Source organism: Gopherus flavomarginatus, chromosome 10, assembly GCF_025201925.1.
Source record: "Gopherus flavomarginatus isolate rGopFla2 chromosome 10, rGopFla2.mat.asm, whole genome shotgun sequence".
Classification (NCBI taxonomy): Eukaryota; Metazoa; Chordata; order Testudines; family Testudinidae; genus Gopherus; species Gopherus flavomarginatus.
In genome coordinates, this window is record NC_066626.1 from 39,325,688 (window position 1) to 39,343,352 (window position 17,665).

General features: G+C 39.2%; 1 protein-coding gene across 1 annotated transcript in view; it reads right to left on the reverse strand.

The window, feature by feature from the left end:
• MTX2 (metaxin 2) overlaps positions 1–17,665 on the reverse strand; it is a 53,161-nt gene that overhangs the window by 23,154 nt on the left and 12,342 nt on the right. Inside the window, exons 2-3 of the mRNA XM_050969077.1 lie at positions 13,333–13,380; positions 12,322–12,368 (exon numbers count right to left, since the gene is read on the reverse strand). Of these exons, the coding sequence (XP_050825034.1) occupies positions 12,322–12,368; positions 13,333–13,380 (95 nt within the window). The remainder of the gene's footprint in view (positions 1–12,321; positions 12,369–13,332; positions 13,381–17,665) is intronic.

A 17,665-nucleotide genomic window follows, 5' to 3' on the forward strand; every position in this document is an offset into this window, starting at 1 on the left:
ACAGAGTCATTTCCACATGTGATGAGCAGTGCCATAATCTGTGGACTTCTCAAAACCTACTAATATTCTTTAAAGGTAATTTACATTCAAAACAAGGATATGAGCTACAACTCTTAACTGCACCCCCTTTTTCAGGGGAATACCAGTAAGGTTCATCACAACATCAGTGACTTACTGGTATTCACTGTTGACATCACTTTCAAAGGGGTACTCTTGGATTCTCCTTAACTATTTATTTGCTAGGACTTTGTTCTGACAAAAACACGAGCATTTAAATAAACTAAGCATTAGTGACTTAATGTGTGGTGTACATATTGTGACAATTGTTAAAGGAAATAACACTGCTCCTAGCCACAGAGAGGGCTGAGGTCAGGGATGCGATTATACAATTTCCCAGATTCCACCACCCATTCAAAAATATTAGGGCTGGTCTACACTGAAAACTTACATCAGCATAGCTGCATCTCTCAGGTGTGAAAAAATCCACACCCTGAAAGATGTAGCTATGCCGACCTAACCCTCAGCATAGACAGCACTAGGTTGATGGAAGAATTCATCTGTTGACCTGGCTACTGCCTCTCAGGGAGGTTGATTAACTGCAGAGACAAGAGAAACCTTTCTGTTGCCATCATGAGTGTATACACTGAAGTGTTGTAGTTGTGCCAGACTGTAGCATTTTAAGTATAGCCATAGCCTTAGACAATTGATTTCACTATAATAACTTTCACATTCTCCTGTATTAACATGACTGACAAACTTAGGAAATTATGAGCATTAAAAACTTAACTGAAAACCACAATTAACATATTAAGCACAATTAATGCTTTTCATGTAAATGACAATTATGTTGTCCCCTAGATAATTCGAGGGTAAGGGAATCGCAAGCAACATGTGCTTATAGGTATCTATTGCCAGAAAACTTTGACTGATTTTTTGATACAGTAAACATTATATGAAGAGAAAGCAGTAGACTAATATATTTGGATTCTAGCAAGCATTTGATTAGGTGTCGGGGAAACTACTCCAAATTAGTTTAAATTGGCTGGATTTGAATAATCCTGAGGAGAGAAAACAGACAAACACCACACAAAGAGGTACAAAAAGTGACAATGTATTGAGATGGGGATACTTGGGAGGAAGGGTCTAGTGGACAATGCAATGATCTTTGTCAGGCTTGATCTTATTTAACATCTTCTTTAGTGACTAAAAAGGAGTGAGCAGCACAAAGTGTGTAGATGATACTAAACTGGAATGCACTGCAATACCAGAGAGAATAAAAAAAAAAATAGAATATTGATGACTTGCAGCCTCAAGCATCTCATTTTCTCAACATGGTGCCTTCCATATATGAAGAGTAGGAGGGGTGACAAGGTAGAGTTCTACTTCACCTTTTACAAAAGAGCCCTTGTGGCAGTAGGGGATTACCCAACATTCTCTTGGACTTTCCAACAAGAAGAGATTGGAATCACTCCAACTCAATTCTGTTAAGGTCCACAAACACATCAGTTCTACTTCACAGACAATGGTAGCAAAGGCAGACATATCTATTGGTTCAATATTCATCAACAGACATCAGTCAACCAAACCTATGCAGTCTCTGTCCCATATTCAGGTCTAAAACCAGAACACAAAGGGCCAAGGAAATCTGATGATTCTACACAACTCAAAAAGTTGCTTTGCCAAGTCCCTCTTTAAAATAGAAAAAAAAAATGCCCCCAAAAGGTTAGGAACTGGGCAATAACTGGGAAGATGACTAATATCAAAAAATAGTTCATTGAGAGTGGGCACAACAATAACTTGTTGAAAAGATGCCAACACCTCTAATGGGAAGCATTAATCTCTATCAAGAGTGCATTCAACCCCCCACCCCCAAATGATTTTACAAGTCAAGAGGGGTTCAGTTTGCAGGCCAAAACCTAACGTTCCCCTAAGACCTTCAGAACCTCACATAGGAAAAATTTAGCATTTGCACACATCCACTGACCTCAGCATGGATCTACTACCCAAGCAGCAGCCAAATCTTAGCAATCTTGCCAATAAGTACTTAAAGGGAGATACTCTACTCTGAATGAACACAGTGGAGTCACCCCTTGCAACACATCTGCCACTCATAACTTCAGATGAAAAAGTTTTCACAGCTATTTTAGTCAGGAAAAATGTTCACAGCTTTTCAGGTCCCCCTCTAGGGAAGTCTTAGCCCCCTCAGCCAAAAATACTCAAATGCCAATAGAAAAAGGAGAATAGCTTCAAAATGCAAACTGAACTCCTGTTTGGTAGCTCAGAAAGGGTAAATGTCTTTTTCTGACTTATTAGCATCTGGCCATAAGAGTTGGGGTAGATTAACAGAAATATTTAAAATCAAGAAGAATAAAGTGAAAACTGGTCAGTCTTCCCCTTATTTCGCTAGCCTGTATTACAACAATAAGCAATAATACTAGTGCCCAGGACACTTATAAAAATAAAGGAAACTTCCTACAAGAGTCAATGTGGAATTCATTGTCACAGGAAGATATCAAGCCAAACATTCTGTCTGGATTTTAAAAAGACTCAATTTTATGGACTGCATTTGTAGTTAGCATGCTATAACAGTAAACGAATCTCACATTTCTGGGTATAAGATTATTGCCACTGACATCAAGAATTCCTTCCCTATTCACTCATCCCACAGGGTTTCATCAGAGGGGTTTACCTTCTTCTGAATCAATTATATTGGCCACTGCCAGAAGCAGAACACCAAACAACCTGGACCTGCAGTGCAATCCAGTGTGGCAAGTCCTATATGATCAATATAGCTTCTGAGGGTTAGGTTCTATTAAAAATTATTCCTAAAACTGAAGGTATGTTGTCCTCTCTGTGGAGAAGGTTATTAACCTTGTAGCAGACAAACAACCCATCTCCTACAGCACAATGTACTCTAGTACAGGACCTTAGTTTGCTGATTTCATATTCATTTTTGGTTCCACTTAGTAGGACACCTCTACCTTGATATAACGCTGTTCTCAGGAGCCAAAAAAAATCTTACTGTGTTATAGGTGAAACCGCGTTATATCGAACTTGCTTTGATCCACTGGAGTGCGCAGCCCTGCCCCCTCGGAACACCGCTCTCTCATGTTATATCTGAATTCGTGTTACATCGGGTCGCGTTATATCAGGGAAGAGGTGTAGTAGCAGTAGTAGTGTATCTATTTTATTTTGAATGTCAGTATGAAACAAAAAAGTATATTTTAACTGCTAGAGAATGAACTATCAGCACATATGCAGAAAGGGCTCATGTCAAGCTTTAACATGACAAGGATTATGAAACTAATAAACCTCTTTCATATGTCTTTCATTTTAATCATGGGAAATGGCACAAGCTGTCAAAAAAGCATTGTTACCCATGTCAGTTCTAAGATGCTCCTATACACTGACTTACAACATCAAGCTATGAGCACATGGTGTCTCTTAATATTAATAATCAGAAAAAAAATAAGTTTTCAGCCTCTGTATGAGCTTTTGAAAATGGGTTTCGCCTGTAAATTTAGTCTGATTTTAAGTGAAAGAACTGTTAACTAAGAAAACACGTGAGTCTATATTCATTGATAGAATTTGAATGAGACAGTTTGATTCAGTTAAAACAACAACACTGCTTAAAGTAACACCATCAACTTGTTTTATTTCCCCAATTTCAGAAAATCCAATTTTCTGATAGAGCATTCTTTAAATAGTGTGTGTTGAATTTTTGGTTAGCATTAAAAATAAAGAGAATGCTCTTCCTGCACACATTGCTAATGTTCAGAAGGGATTTGGGGAGGCCCAAGAGGACACCGCAGGGTTCACTCAGTATCCCTCTCCTTTCTCTGTACGTTCACATGTGCCTGCCATTTTCACCTTTGCTGCTGCTTTTGAAAACTCCCCTCAGAACTATGCAATAGACTGATGTCATCATACTAGGGCATAAGATGAGAAGTGAAAATGCCTATATACAGTGCTATTAGAGAGAGAAGGTGGGTGAGGTAATATCTTTTATTGGACCAACATCTGCTGGTGAGAGAGAAAAGCTCTGAAGCTTTTGCAGACTTCATGTTCACTCCTGTTAAATGTACAAAGTAAAACAAACAAAATAGACGGTTTATTCTCTTTAGCCTTTCAGTTAGTCGTCCTAGGTGTTACCTGAAACACTAGCAGGTACCAAAAAAATTTTCAAACATAAATGTTATTTTTCAAGTTGACAATGTGACTACTACTTCAGAGTATCTCTTAGTGAATCATCCACTAGGTTTTTCCATCTCAAAGCAGAAAAAACACACCCACTAAACACAATACTCTAAGCATAAATTCCAATTGCATGTAAATAATATCAAGATTTCAGTATTTAAGGTCAGAATCATTACCTCCCACCCTTTTATTCCAGAGCTCAGACAGTTCACATTCTATATCCCTGTAGGCAATGGTGAAAGTAAAATAGAGCTCTTACCAGTATGGGTCCCACTCTGCGCCCCGGCCCCGAAGGGGCAGGGCCTCAGACGGAAGGGGTGGGGCCAGGGGTGGAAGGAAGTTACATTTCTTACTGTACAGTCCAAATACAAACAACCTACCTCTCCTACATACTTATTTCATGACTTAGATATAGAAAATAAAGCTACTATTACAACTACCAGTACTGTCTGTAATAAAACTTTACTATTGGAATAAGCCTGAAAAACTGAAAACTCACTGTCACATTTTTCTCCTTGTCCTCTCTCTTCCTCCAGCCAGGCTGCCCCACGTGGCTGGGCTCCACGTTCCCCCAACTCCAGCACTCAGCAGGGGCTCCCCTTTAGCTTGTAGCAGGGGGACTGGCTGAGGGAGAAGCCTCCCCAGGTAGCTTGCTGACTGCATAAGAACAGTTTCAACTTAGCTGTTCTCTCTGCGTCTGAACAGGATTCGGGGCTATTTCTGGCATCCTTGTTAATTTCAGTCAGGGTTGTTGAGGAGTGAAGGGGGGACAGTGAGACCAAGGCAGGGGCAGAATACAATAGCCATTTGGCTGCAGAGCTTAAATCCAGAGCTAATAAAAGTTAGTGGAAGGGGAAAACTCACCAACACATCAGTTTCTCTCCGCCCTCCTCCTCCAGCCAGACTGCCAATAGGGCTAGGCTCAGTGCTTCCCTCAACCCCTGCACTCTGCAGGGGCTCCCCTCTAGCTTGTAGCAGGGGGACTGGCTGAGGGAGAAGCCTCCCCAGGTAGCCTGCTGCCTGCATAAGAACAGTTTAAACTTAGCTGTTCACTCTGAGGTCCCTTGGATTAGGGTCTATTTCTGGCATCCTTGTTAGTTTCACTCTCGGTTGTTGGGAGTGGGTGGGTGACCAAAGGTGGGGCTGTTCTTTTCTGCCCCCTGGATGAGACAATCTTCAATAATATAAACTGAATATAAATGAACTGCCCCGACTTTGGTCACCCCAACAACCGAGAGTGAAATTAACAAGGATGCCAGAAATAGCCCCTAATCCAGGTTCAGACTGTGGAGTGAACAGCTAAATTTAAACTATTCCTATGCAGGCAGCAGGCTACCTGGGGAGGTTTCACCCTCAGCCAGTCCCCCTGCTACAAGCTAGAGGGTTGCTGCTGCAGACCCTGCTGAGTGCAGGGGTCAGGAGAACACGGCGCCTAGCCGCATCGGGCAGCCTGGCTGGAGGAGGAGAGGGAGAGAAACAATAAACATGACAGTGAGTTTTCCCTTTCCAAGCTTTTTTAGCTTTGAGTTTGAACTTTTTGTTATGCAGCCAAAAGAGGTGAAAGTAAGCCAGTACTGAATGATCCACTTATTTGCCGGTACACTACTGCAGTACTCCGTATGGGGCCGAACCAGCTTACTTTCACCTCTGCCTGTAGGAGAAACCCTACTTTCAGATGACAAGCTCCAGGCTTCTTTCAGAGGAGACGCATATTATCAGTTTCATAATTAAGTCCAAACCACTGTACGTAATCTCATTGACTAGTATTTTAAAAGCATTTACAAATGCTACTGCGAAGAAAGAAAGGTGTTTTCATTCTTATTCTGTTTCATCAAGAGACAAAGGAGAATCTGTGATGACAACTGAAGAATTATTCTTCCCCTTATTGAAGGGACGTCTTTTAAAATGAAAAACCATGAACAAATCTACAAAATAATTCAGTTTTTATATCAAACAGCTGCAGACCTTGTAATTGAAATAGTGTGTCTAAGGCTACAAATGAAAACTGTTCAGTATCTTTCTTTGAGTGACAGATTAAATTCCTAATCCAGTTGTGGTAATGGCCACATTTGTAGTTTAACATAAATTAAGAGCTTAATTATATTTGCGACTATTTTAAACAAAATAACAAATTCCTTTGTACCTGTGAATGTAATTTATAGCAAAGCCAGGTTCATTTTCCAAACCAATCTATTTTACACTGCAGCAGAACACTGCTATAATGGTATAATGTAATTCTGGTTGTAGAATGCGGAAAGAGTAGATTCACTGGTAGCACAGAGGAGGTTTTGAAGATAAATGAAGATGCTATTCATTCGGGGTAATTTCATCTTAGAAGTATATGAAAGATGTTTCACTCACATGCTGTAGTTGCATGGCTAGGGATTTAAGTGTATTTTCAGCTACAAAGTAATGCTACTCGATCAATTATGTTGATACTGTATTTCTCATCATGAAGAATTTTCGCTTTTATTCTGTTTAAAAATGGATTGTCGGATTTTCATTTCACTACTGAATCTTTCTTCTGTGTAGGGCAACAACTTAAAATTCAGCTTACTGTTTAGCTTCAAAAACAAAATTACACAATTCATATGCTAATATCACAAGCCTGCAAAAAACTATTAATCATAGGTGCTTTACCTCAACAAGTTATCAAATAATTGTATAAATAAGCAGTTAACCTGGGCAATTTAAACTTCAGTTGCATAAGTGTCCCTCTTTGATGCAATACTACTAGCCAATTCTAGCTCCCTTCTTGAAGCAATACATAGACCAAACGCATGGTTTCTGCAACCGATACTGGATTTTAATATCCCTCACTATATGTTCTGAAACCACAAGATAGTACCACACACTATGTGGTACCTGCCTGAAGGTTTTTAAGTATCAACATGTTTAGGCTTGTGTATAACATTTTTATATAGAGAGAGGCTGAGGTTACAAAAATAGTTTATAATGTAAAGTATTATACAATACACATAGTATTTAAAGCAATATATACAAGATCAGCCTCACATTTTATATAAGGATGTAACAGAACACTCACTTCTGGAATTTAGAACTGAATACTAAAGAGGTCTTAGTTCCCCAGGCATCCTGAGCAAAATTCACACTCTCCTTTTACTTCCAGCATAATGTCTGAGTAATTGAATTTTGTGTGGGAAAAACCATGGCGATTGTGGGGACAGAATCTACTTCTAGATTCAGGCAAAGCAGCCTGTCTGCTATTCCGTTCCACAAGCTGGAATACTATCTGCAGACCCTCCATGCCCCCTTATTTGAGGCCTATAGATTCATAAAAAGCACAAATCCAATTGCCCCACTTCTGGTTTCTCTCTGACTGTTAAATGTCTGTATTACAGAGGTCTCAATAAATTTGTCTTCCAGACTTACTTAAGATCACTGAAATAACCCTTATTCCGTCAGGTTTTAATTCTGTAATTTCTCTTCTTTTATGTGTTTCAGTCATTACATGGTTTACACACGTGATTCAAAATTAAATGCCTTATTGACTTGAGAGCATACAGGCTGTACAAGGAAATAAATATAGGAACTGGAAAACACCATCGTTCACTTTTTGTATTGCAGTAATGTCAACAAGGACTGGGGCCCAAATGTGGTAGGTGCTGTGTCAACTTGGAGGAAGACCATCCTGAAGAGTTTACAGCTAAAAATAAGAGTTATTTAAATAGTATTATGTAAGTTATTAAAATTGAGTGTTAGTAATTTCCATTTTGCTGCTCTCTCTCACAAACATTAAAATGGTACCATAGAGAACCAACACAAAATCCTTTTGTCAAATTCTTAAGGTTCTTCTTCCAAAATCAGAGTGCATGTTTAAGGTATAGTAGAATACAGCAGGCAGAAATTGTAAAATTTGAGGTATTTAAATAAGAGTTTCATATCTGGGGAAGGATTTGGGGGACAAAAATTATATCTTTATTTTTATTGCTAGGTGTCTGTGGAGTCCTTTCTATTTGTCCATAGGATGAAATAAATGGCTGGGCAGGGGAGACCAGGAGAGTATTTTGCATGTATACACAGGTCTATAAAACAAAATAAAAATATATTAGAAAACCACTGCTTTAAAATCAACAAATTTGCAGTTGCCAGAGGGAGTTATCTAGGGAGTATAAAATGTTTTTCTTTGCAATAATACAGTAGTGTGTATACACACACACACACACACTGTCACTGATTAATATTCTGTTAATGGTTTTCAGTGCTAACTACATCCACTCTTTTTTGGATATACTGAGGTTTAGCTATCGAGATACTGTTTTTATAGTCAGCAGAAAGGAAAAACAGGAATATTGAGTACATGAAAATTTCATGATAAATAAGGTCAGGGAAATGATTTTTGGGGAGGAAGATGATAGGAACACTGCGTTATATCACTTATCTTGATTTGTGAATGTAATTTTTCATTAATGTGAATGGGAGCAAGGCTGCACATATCATGAGAAGAAGAGACTTTATTCTACGTATGACATTCTCTACCCTGTAGCAGGATAATCATCACTGAAATTACATCGTTTTCCTTTTATATGAATTTATTTGCTGTGAAAGTAAATTGATATTTTGTATCAAGATTTGCAGCATAATATCAAATTATCTTCATTTCCTATAGGACTGTATAATATGCTACTTTAGTTTAGTGGACAAGTAGTGTACACCAAACACCGTGAAAGATCAAGGGATTCACAATTAAATCTACTTTCAGGAATTGCAGGTTACCCAAATATATACATTTCCAAGCAGAATCAGCACAGGAGTTCCACAATGTGAATTTTTAATTAAACGTAAGATGGCACTAATATTCAGTATAATGACTATATCATATCACTTTCTAAAAAGGTTACCCCCAGTCATATACATCCAGTCTTAAGTTTGCACTGCAATATGCAAGAAATAGGCCACGTAACTCCATTCAATATTTTAAAAAATGTACATAAATCAATTCCTTATCCTGAATCTTTAGCCTTTATAAGAAAATGTCTGCAATAATCACTCACACACACACCCCTTATTTTTCTTTCCACGGTATCTCTTCCATAGCCAAGCAGAAACTGACATGCTAGATCATGCTTCCAGAAGTGGCCGGCACCAGGTCCCTGCAGCCTCTGGGGGGAAGAGAGAGGGGGAAAGAGGGCTTCGCACGCTGCCCTCACCTGCGGGCACCGCCCCCTTCAGCTCCCATTGGCCGGGAACAGGGAACCATGGCCAATGGGAGCTTCAGGGGAGGTATCTGCAGGCGAGGGCAGCGCACCGAGCCCTCCTCGACTCCCAGGGGCCACAGGGACACGGTGCCGGCCACTTCTGGGAGTGGTGCGGGGCCAGGACAAGCAGGGAGCCGCTCAAGGTAAGTGGCGCTAGGCCGGGGCCCACATCCCAATCCCCTGCCCTGAGCCCCCTAACCTCCTGTCTTGAGCTCCCTGCCGCACCCCTCCTGTGCCCTGAGCCCTGCCACACCCCACACACCTCCTGCACCCCAACCCCCTGCCCCGAGCCCCCTCCTGCACTCCACACCCCTCCTGCACCCCAACCCCCTGCCCCAAGCCCCCTCCTGCACCCTACACCCCTCCTGCACCCCACACCCCTGCCCCAAGCCCCCTCTGCACCCCAACCCCCTGCCCCAAGCCCCCAATCCCTTGCCCTGAGCCCTCTCCTGCACGCTGCACCCCTCCCTGCACCCCAACCCCCTTGCCCTGAGCCCCCTCCCGCACCCTTCTCTGCACTCCAACCTCCTGCCCTGAGCCCCTTCCTGCACACCGCACCCCAACCCCCTGTCCCATCCCTACACACAATTTTCCCACTCAGATGTGGCCCTAGGGCCAAAATGTTTGCTCACCCCTGTACTAGATGCATGGTAGTGTTATCACTTGTAAAGACTGTGGTCAGCTTTTATTTTAACTAATTGCTTAGTAACTCATTAGTCATGCCCTTTTATAGATATATATATATATATATATATGTATTCATCTATTCTTTGCGAGCCTGCCAAGGCAGACATCATAAAGAGGTGCTATGATGGAAAGGAGATTTCTAGAAGGATTTGGTGTAGGTGACAGCCAAATTATGGCAAGTTTAGGGTTTTATCTAAACCATCTTTCCTGAAGGATCTCCTAGCAGCGCCCCCACCAAACCTATTTAATCAGAGGAACACAGAACTCCGAGGCATCTTCACCATGCGTAAGCCCAAACAAGCAATGGACAACCTGTGTGCTACGTCTAAGGGAAATCCACATACCACAGGTCAGTGGCTGAGAGTTACTGGAGAGAAAAAGAAAAGCAGCTTGTATAAGAATATATTGAGGAAAAGAGTCCCGGTATTGGCTTCCTCTCTTCCTACCCCAACGCATGCCTATCCACCCCTCCTTAAAAACACACACAATTCATCAGAAAAAGATACAACTGTTCCCGGTTTTGATGTTGCCTAATGCAATATATGCCAGGTGAGCTAATTTTAAAACTGCCTGATCATTAAGCTTTATTTTTTTTCCTTTTAATTACACATCCTAATATTTACATTTTGTGGACAGCTATTTTTTTGAGATCACAACTGTGTTCCTAATACAGATTCTTCTAAACTGATACCATTCCCCCATACCGAATAAAATTGTTCCATAAAGTTTAAATCAGATATCTGCCAAAGTCATATTTATAGTCATGGCTACTATCAGCTGTCAAGCCAAAGAATATTGAAGAAAAACAGGCATTTTTAATATATTATGGTTAATATATCATCTAAGTGACATGTGCAAGATAACAATAGAATTGGAATGGTCAAGCAAAAGGCTACATTAGAAAAGGAAACTTCTGTTTTGTTTGGAAAGAAACCAAAACCACACCTGTAACCCTGATGGATGGAGAGAAGATTCATGAAAACTACAAAAGTAAGGGTTTCTGGGGCTAAAACTAACAAATGATCAAATGCCCAACAAATCTCCTTATTTCTTCCCACTGTAAGGAATTATTTAAAACATACTGCACCACGGAGAGGGGGGTAAAACAATAGCATCTGTTTTTCAAAATAAATGGAAAATTTGTCCACCTATCAAGGAAACAAGATACTTTTGGGGAGTGGGGTAGGATTACCAAAGGAACACTAGTATTTTCCAGACTCTCAGCAAAAAATGTATTATATACTTTGGACAGAATAGGGTCCTTAGAGGATTGCTAGAGTGACCAAAGAATCCTGAACTTTTGATTGGCATTTTTACAAAATACAGGTTAGTGAACCTTTTACATGATCTCTCTAATGGTCGCACTCTGACCAAAAGATATGCAGCCTTCTGGGGTACATAAGCCCCCAAAAGGCTATATTAACTAGTTGTGCAATGGACTAGACCACATAGGGGAACAAGTAGAAATGAGAGAATAAATCAACCCTCTTTCACAGCCAATACTAGAGTTGCTTTGGAGGATGGGGAACTTTTCTTTCCAGCCAGTCCCTCTCTACTACTGAGGGAAACTATCCCCTCAGAATAAAGAGCAGCCTCTGGGGTCACTGAACTTAACAAGTTAATGGAGTTTACATGGACTTTCCAGCCACAAAGGCACTTTAAAGCAGATTAGAGCCTTAAATGTGTCAATTATATGGACTACCTCTAACACACACTGGAGTGTACAAATATACAGTGGATTCCAACTCTTTACATACAGCGGAACTGGATTCCTTGTGTTTTGGGGATATTGGCTAAGGATAATGTAACCAACAAGCATATAACGAATGGTCTTTGGGAGGACCTCTTTCCCTAAGCAACTCAAAAGGCGGATGACAGCTGGAAAGACAACAAAGGTCAAATAGAAGCTGCCAGTAGTGTGTCCAATTCTGATTATAAATAGGTAGACAGATGTAAATATTAACAGATGCATAGACACTAATATTAGGATCCTTAAAAACAAAATCAGTAACACCTCAGTGATAAAGATTAAAAGGAATAATTTCAACTTTGAAAATGGTATGTTCCTGGACACAACATAATGTTAAATCTACAAAGTACTTAGAAAATTTCTAAATATGTCATTTGAATACTTTTTATGTAATTTACTTAGGATTTAATCCTTCCAAGAAATATTTTAATTTAACATCTCTCTAGTTTAGAAAAGATGATGCTTTACCTGAACAGCAAGAGAAGATGCATTGTCAGAAAGCAAAATTTGCTCCTCTGTAGAAAGAAAATGAAAGAATATAATTACATGAAATAGTTATTGTTAACTGCATACCAGTCTGTGTTAAATCTCTTGTATATAAATTAAAAAGGCAAATACTTCAACAGAGAATATATGCACCATTACATTAATTTTATGTTATGCTATTCGACAGCAAAACATGAGATATGAATACAAAAATATACCAGGAATATTTCTTCAAGAAATACCCTCCTATTTATCTTAATTTTATCAGACATGTACAATTAGAAACCCCAACTAAAAAAAAAAAAAGTCTCAATTTTAAGCCAATTATTCCTCTACTAATCAAAGTTAAATAAAATACCATCTTCATAATTCCTCTAGCTAAAAAGTAAAAGCATCCAGCATCCTCAAAAAACCAGCTTGCAGTTAATATTGCACACTGTGTCTAGGTCTGTCACACAAAAGAAAGATGACAAGTTCGCTGCAATAAAAATTCCATGCTTAGAAGACTAAGGCTGCTACCTATTAGTCTTCATTACTTTGCAGTCTTCTGACAACTGTAGCAGGCTGCTGAGCCCCAAATGGGGGCCATAATGTGATCTGATGATATATGAAGAGCTGCTAAAGGGAGCCTGAACCATCCTAGCCTATACATTTTAACAGTTCCTTTTTACTGAGAGCCCACTTTACCATAAGACTTCAAAAATCTGCTGCCTCAGCTATTGGTGCAGTAAATCTGACAACAGTGCCTGCAACCACATCATTTTACACTGCCTACAGCAGCCAATATAATGAGTCAATAATAAACCAAGGAACTTATAGGCCATGAATAGCTGGTTTATATTGGCAGATGCAAGCTTAGCTAAAACCTCTGACCAGACATACACAAAAGAATCTCTTCTTAACAGTTTCTATTTTCCCTGAAGTTAATTATATTACTGTACATTTAATGTTTTTAAAAATAAAATCATTAATTGCAGAAAATAATGTACTCACCCTTCAGTTGCTGATACAATGCAGCATTTTCAGGCCAAGGTTCTGCAGCTACGGAAAGAAAAGAAATTCATAATTAAGCAAGCCAACCAACAATATGCTAACGGACATGAACTGAACATGAATGTTACCTAGAGCAGAAATTAGAATTTTAGAGCCACTGATGCAAAATTTGACCTACCTTAAAAATGACCCACTGTTATTCATACTGCTCTCCTTTTCCCAGGGATAGGAGAAAAAGAGAAATCTGATTCCTCCCAAAAACAAAAGGCTGCAATATTCCTTAAATTCAAGCTATGCCAAAGGGTGACCTTACAGCTCTAAAACCATAGTAGCAGATTTCTTCCTAACTGTAAGAGTTCTTGTAAACATTCGCATCAAAACACACTATGGCCACGTCCAGACTAGGAATTAAAATCGATTTTAGATACGCAACTTCAGCTACGAGAATAACGTAGCTGAAGTCGAATTTCTAAAATCGAGGTACTCACCAGTCTGGACGGCGCGGCATCGATGTCCGCGGCTCTCCGCGTCGATTCCGGAACTCCGTTCGGATTGATGGAGTTCCGGAATCGATGTAAGCGCGCTCGGGGATCGATACACCGCGTCCAGACTAGATGCGATATATCGATCCCCGAGCAATCGATTTTAACCCGCCGATGCCGCGGGTTAGTCTGGACGAGGGCTATGCTGCATTCTGCCCACTCACAAGACAGGCAATTTAAAAGCTGTAAGATAAAGAATTCTGATAAGAACAGGACAGACACGCAGAGAAGAGATGGCACAACTGGCGCCTACAAAACTAAGTTTAAGAGTTTGCTTTGGGACAAAAAGTTTTCTGCTGTTTTAATGTTGGTTCGTGATTCAGCACCCCCTATAACAAAATCACCAAGCTAAGTGCTTGGGCACTTCAGAAGGCAACATACCAAGCAGATGGTAGTACTGAAGGTTTATTTTGCAACACAGAATATGCGACAGCACCGAAGTTGATATTTTTCAGTATTCTTTTGAAAGACTATCATCATTTGTTCAAAAAGGCAAGATATTCCAACTAAGAATCGTGCATTTAATCAATCATGCACCAAGTGAATTTCTGGCATAGCATAAATAATCATCACTACCGATGTACTATTGCTAATAGTGGTTAGATAACAGACAAAATGACATTACAATGAATGATTACATTTCTTTGTTAAATACATCTTATATGTCCATTTTAAGGTGTTAATTCAAGTTTTTTTGTTTCAGTCAAATTGACTAGTTGTGATTAAAATTCATTCTACTCACATAAAAAATATTTTTAAAAAGCATTCAAGTCTACAAATGACTATATGTACAGCAAAACAGAAGCCTGCCGCTGGCTAAGAAACGGTCATTCTTTGTATCAGCTGGCCTTCAGAACTCTAAAGAAAAATACCGCATGAATTCATAATTAAAATATTCTTTATTACTACTTCTGCACTGTTAACTTTATATTTTATGGCAGTTAGACAAGATTGTAAAGCTTGTAATAATGTATACATAATCTTGCAAAGGTCACTACCCTAACATCAAGCACAAAAAGCCTACTAGTATGGGCATGAGAAGGTAACTAATCACATCCAAGTGTCATGACAAAGTATTTTGTTTTCTTATAGCATTTATTGCTTTTAAACCCATCCATTACAGTTTGTTTTCTGGAGTAATAATTCTTGAGATGAAATACATTCTTATTTAGTTAAAGAAAAAAAAGATGACAACACAGGGTACCTGGCACCAATTGTTAAAATAATGTATTTAAATTACATTTTTTTAATTCAGTAGAAGTCCAGGCTCATAGAAATGTTGAAATTTAGTGACATGACCACCGTATGTGAATGGACCAACTACTATTTGCATGCTAAGAGGCGGAAGTACCGCCAAAATCAAATGATCTGTGTGGTTTCCACCATTTGGGGATGAAGTCTAGTGAGATTTCAACACCAAATTGACCTCAAAGTGAAGCCTAATCTCAATACACATCTGGATGTAGACACCATATTTCCATCAGGAGACGTGCTAAGAAGCCAAAGAAGCTCCTTCATGGAAGATACAGATGCACAAAATATAGGCCAATAGCGAAGGTACCTATTTTTTGCTGTGGCAACCTGGGTGTCCCGTTCAAAATTTTCAATCATATCCCATATATTAAAAAGGATTATCATCTTAAAACCTGGTATATATACTCAGCTGTGGACTTCACATTACTTTTGTTAACCATTACATATAGCCCTTAGCTCCCAACTTCAGGTGTGTGGAGGAGCACAGTATAACTTCAGGGAGAAAGGTGCAATAATTGTTTTAAGCTACAAATGTGCTCACGCAATCCTAAACAGACTGTACGCAGATATAGCACAGATAGTAATGCAAACTTCCTCACACTGTATTGTCAATATATCTCAAATCCTGATCTAGAGCAACTATTTCAAGGAAGTAAGAGTGTAGTACTGTCTGTGTTCAGTCCAGGGCAACGTCAACAAGCGTGCTCACCTCTCCGCTAGGTGTGATGGTGCTTGGTGATGCGGCCGTTTGTCTGCAAGAACTAGACTGAGATTATAAATTTAGTTCTCACAGACTATTCACCATATGGTAAGAGCTTTTGGTCACTGAAATCTGGCCTAGGATAGTAAACAACAAACTTGGAACAATATTCTGTTACTCATATCTCAAAAGAACCATCTTATAAGATTTACCTTAGATTCTTGCACACTGGGCCAAGTGTGCTTGAAGAGTAGCCAAACTACAATACAAAAGGGTACACTCTCAAAGGTCTGCACAATTCTCATTGACTTGACTGAGAATTATGTTATTAAACACCAATACACTACTCTATTACTCACCCTGTATCTTGTGGGCACCTTACATGCAATCATTTCATATGTTGCTTTGTACAGAGATTTAATGTCACAATATAAATCTGACAAATGACAAGCTATGAAAGATGGAAATTTAATTCAGAATGGTATCATTAGAGTCCCAAAGACTATTTAAAACTAGTCATAATCCCAAAATCCACTGCTCAGGGAGACTAGATCCCCTATTTTATGACAGCAGGAAAAAATCTTTAAAGAGATGCCATGTGTCTCCGTAATAGGAGCGAGAGTATAGTATTTTTAATGTACAGCATGACTCCTGGCTTCTGTAGGTGAAGACATAATTTGTGGAATAATAGGCACTAATATTACACGCTGCTTCAATTCTGTCATATTTCCAATCCATCAAGTTGATTAATGCTATAATAACTCTACACAAACTTATCATTTGTGCACTAATGAAGTCAAATCCAGTTTATCCTTCAGCAACTAGATTATTTTGGTCTCCAGATGTTAGTTCTCCAGCTAACTAAGGCCACCGTGGCAGTGATGGGGCAGAGGAAAAGCAACAAATGTGACATATACCCAATTTTGAAAGTTTTCTGCGGGAGATCAACTTCATAGTATCTCAGCAGGAGATCCAATAGAACAGACAACCATCTTCATCGCTATCTTACAGTATGAAATAATTGACTGGTTATATGCCTTATGGACTGCAAGTTATTGTTGAACCTCAGGAATATGGACATGAGAGAGGAGATAAAACTGACAGTTCAGCAGATGGAGCGTTGCAGTAATCAAAGAAGCTAAACGGTAGTTAAACCTGGCATGTAAAAGCTTCTTTAGTTTTGAAAAAGACTTAAATATAAAATTTAGTTATTGAAAAAAACTTTACTAAATGCTATGTGCATTAGATTAACCATATCAGTTGTTTGCTCATCACTGGTGGGTTTGGAGAACAGCAGCATATAGAACCAACAGACATTGGCATGGTTCATTGGTACCAAATTAAATTCCCTAGAAAAAAATCCTCAAAATTAAGTGTTATCATATGACCCAAGAAGCTTTATCTATTGAGGACAGTGGATATATATTAAGTTGATTGCCAGCTCCTATTCTGTCATATATTGTCCTAGCCATTCCTTGAGATCATTTTTTCCCGATAGAAACAAGGTTCCATATAAATCAATGTGACATAAAAGTCTTGTCAAATTCTTTGTTGCTGGGAAAATATTGTATAAAGTGCACTTTTCAGATTTAGCAATGGAATATTTTACTCCTGAACCATTAAGGACTGGTTCAGCTATCCAATTTACCTTTAGATTTAAAATGATCATTTCTAGTCACTTCTGATTTTTAGTTTAATAATATAGTTTATCTGTCTAGGCACTTATATGCCCTGTCCCATCATCACAGCAGGAGCATCTCACAAGCACTTGTGTAAATATATTCAAGACTCTCCTGGCAGATAGGGAAGTATTATCCCCAGTGTATAGATAGGGAAT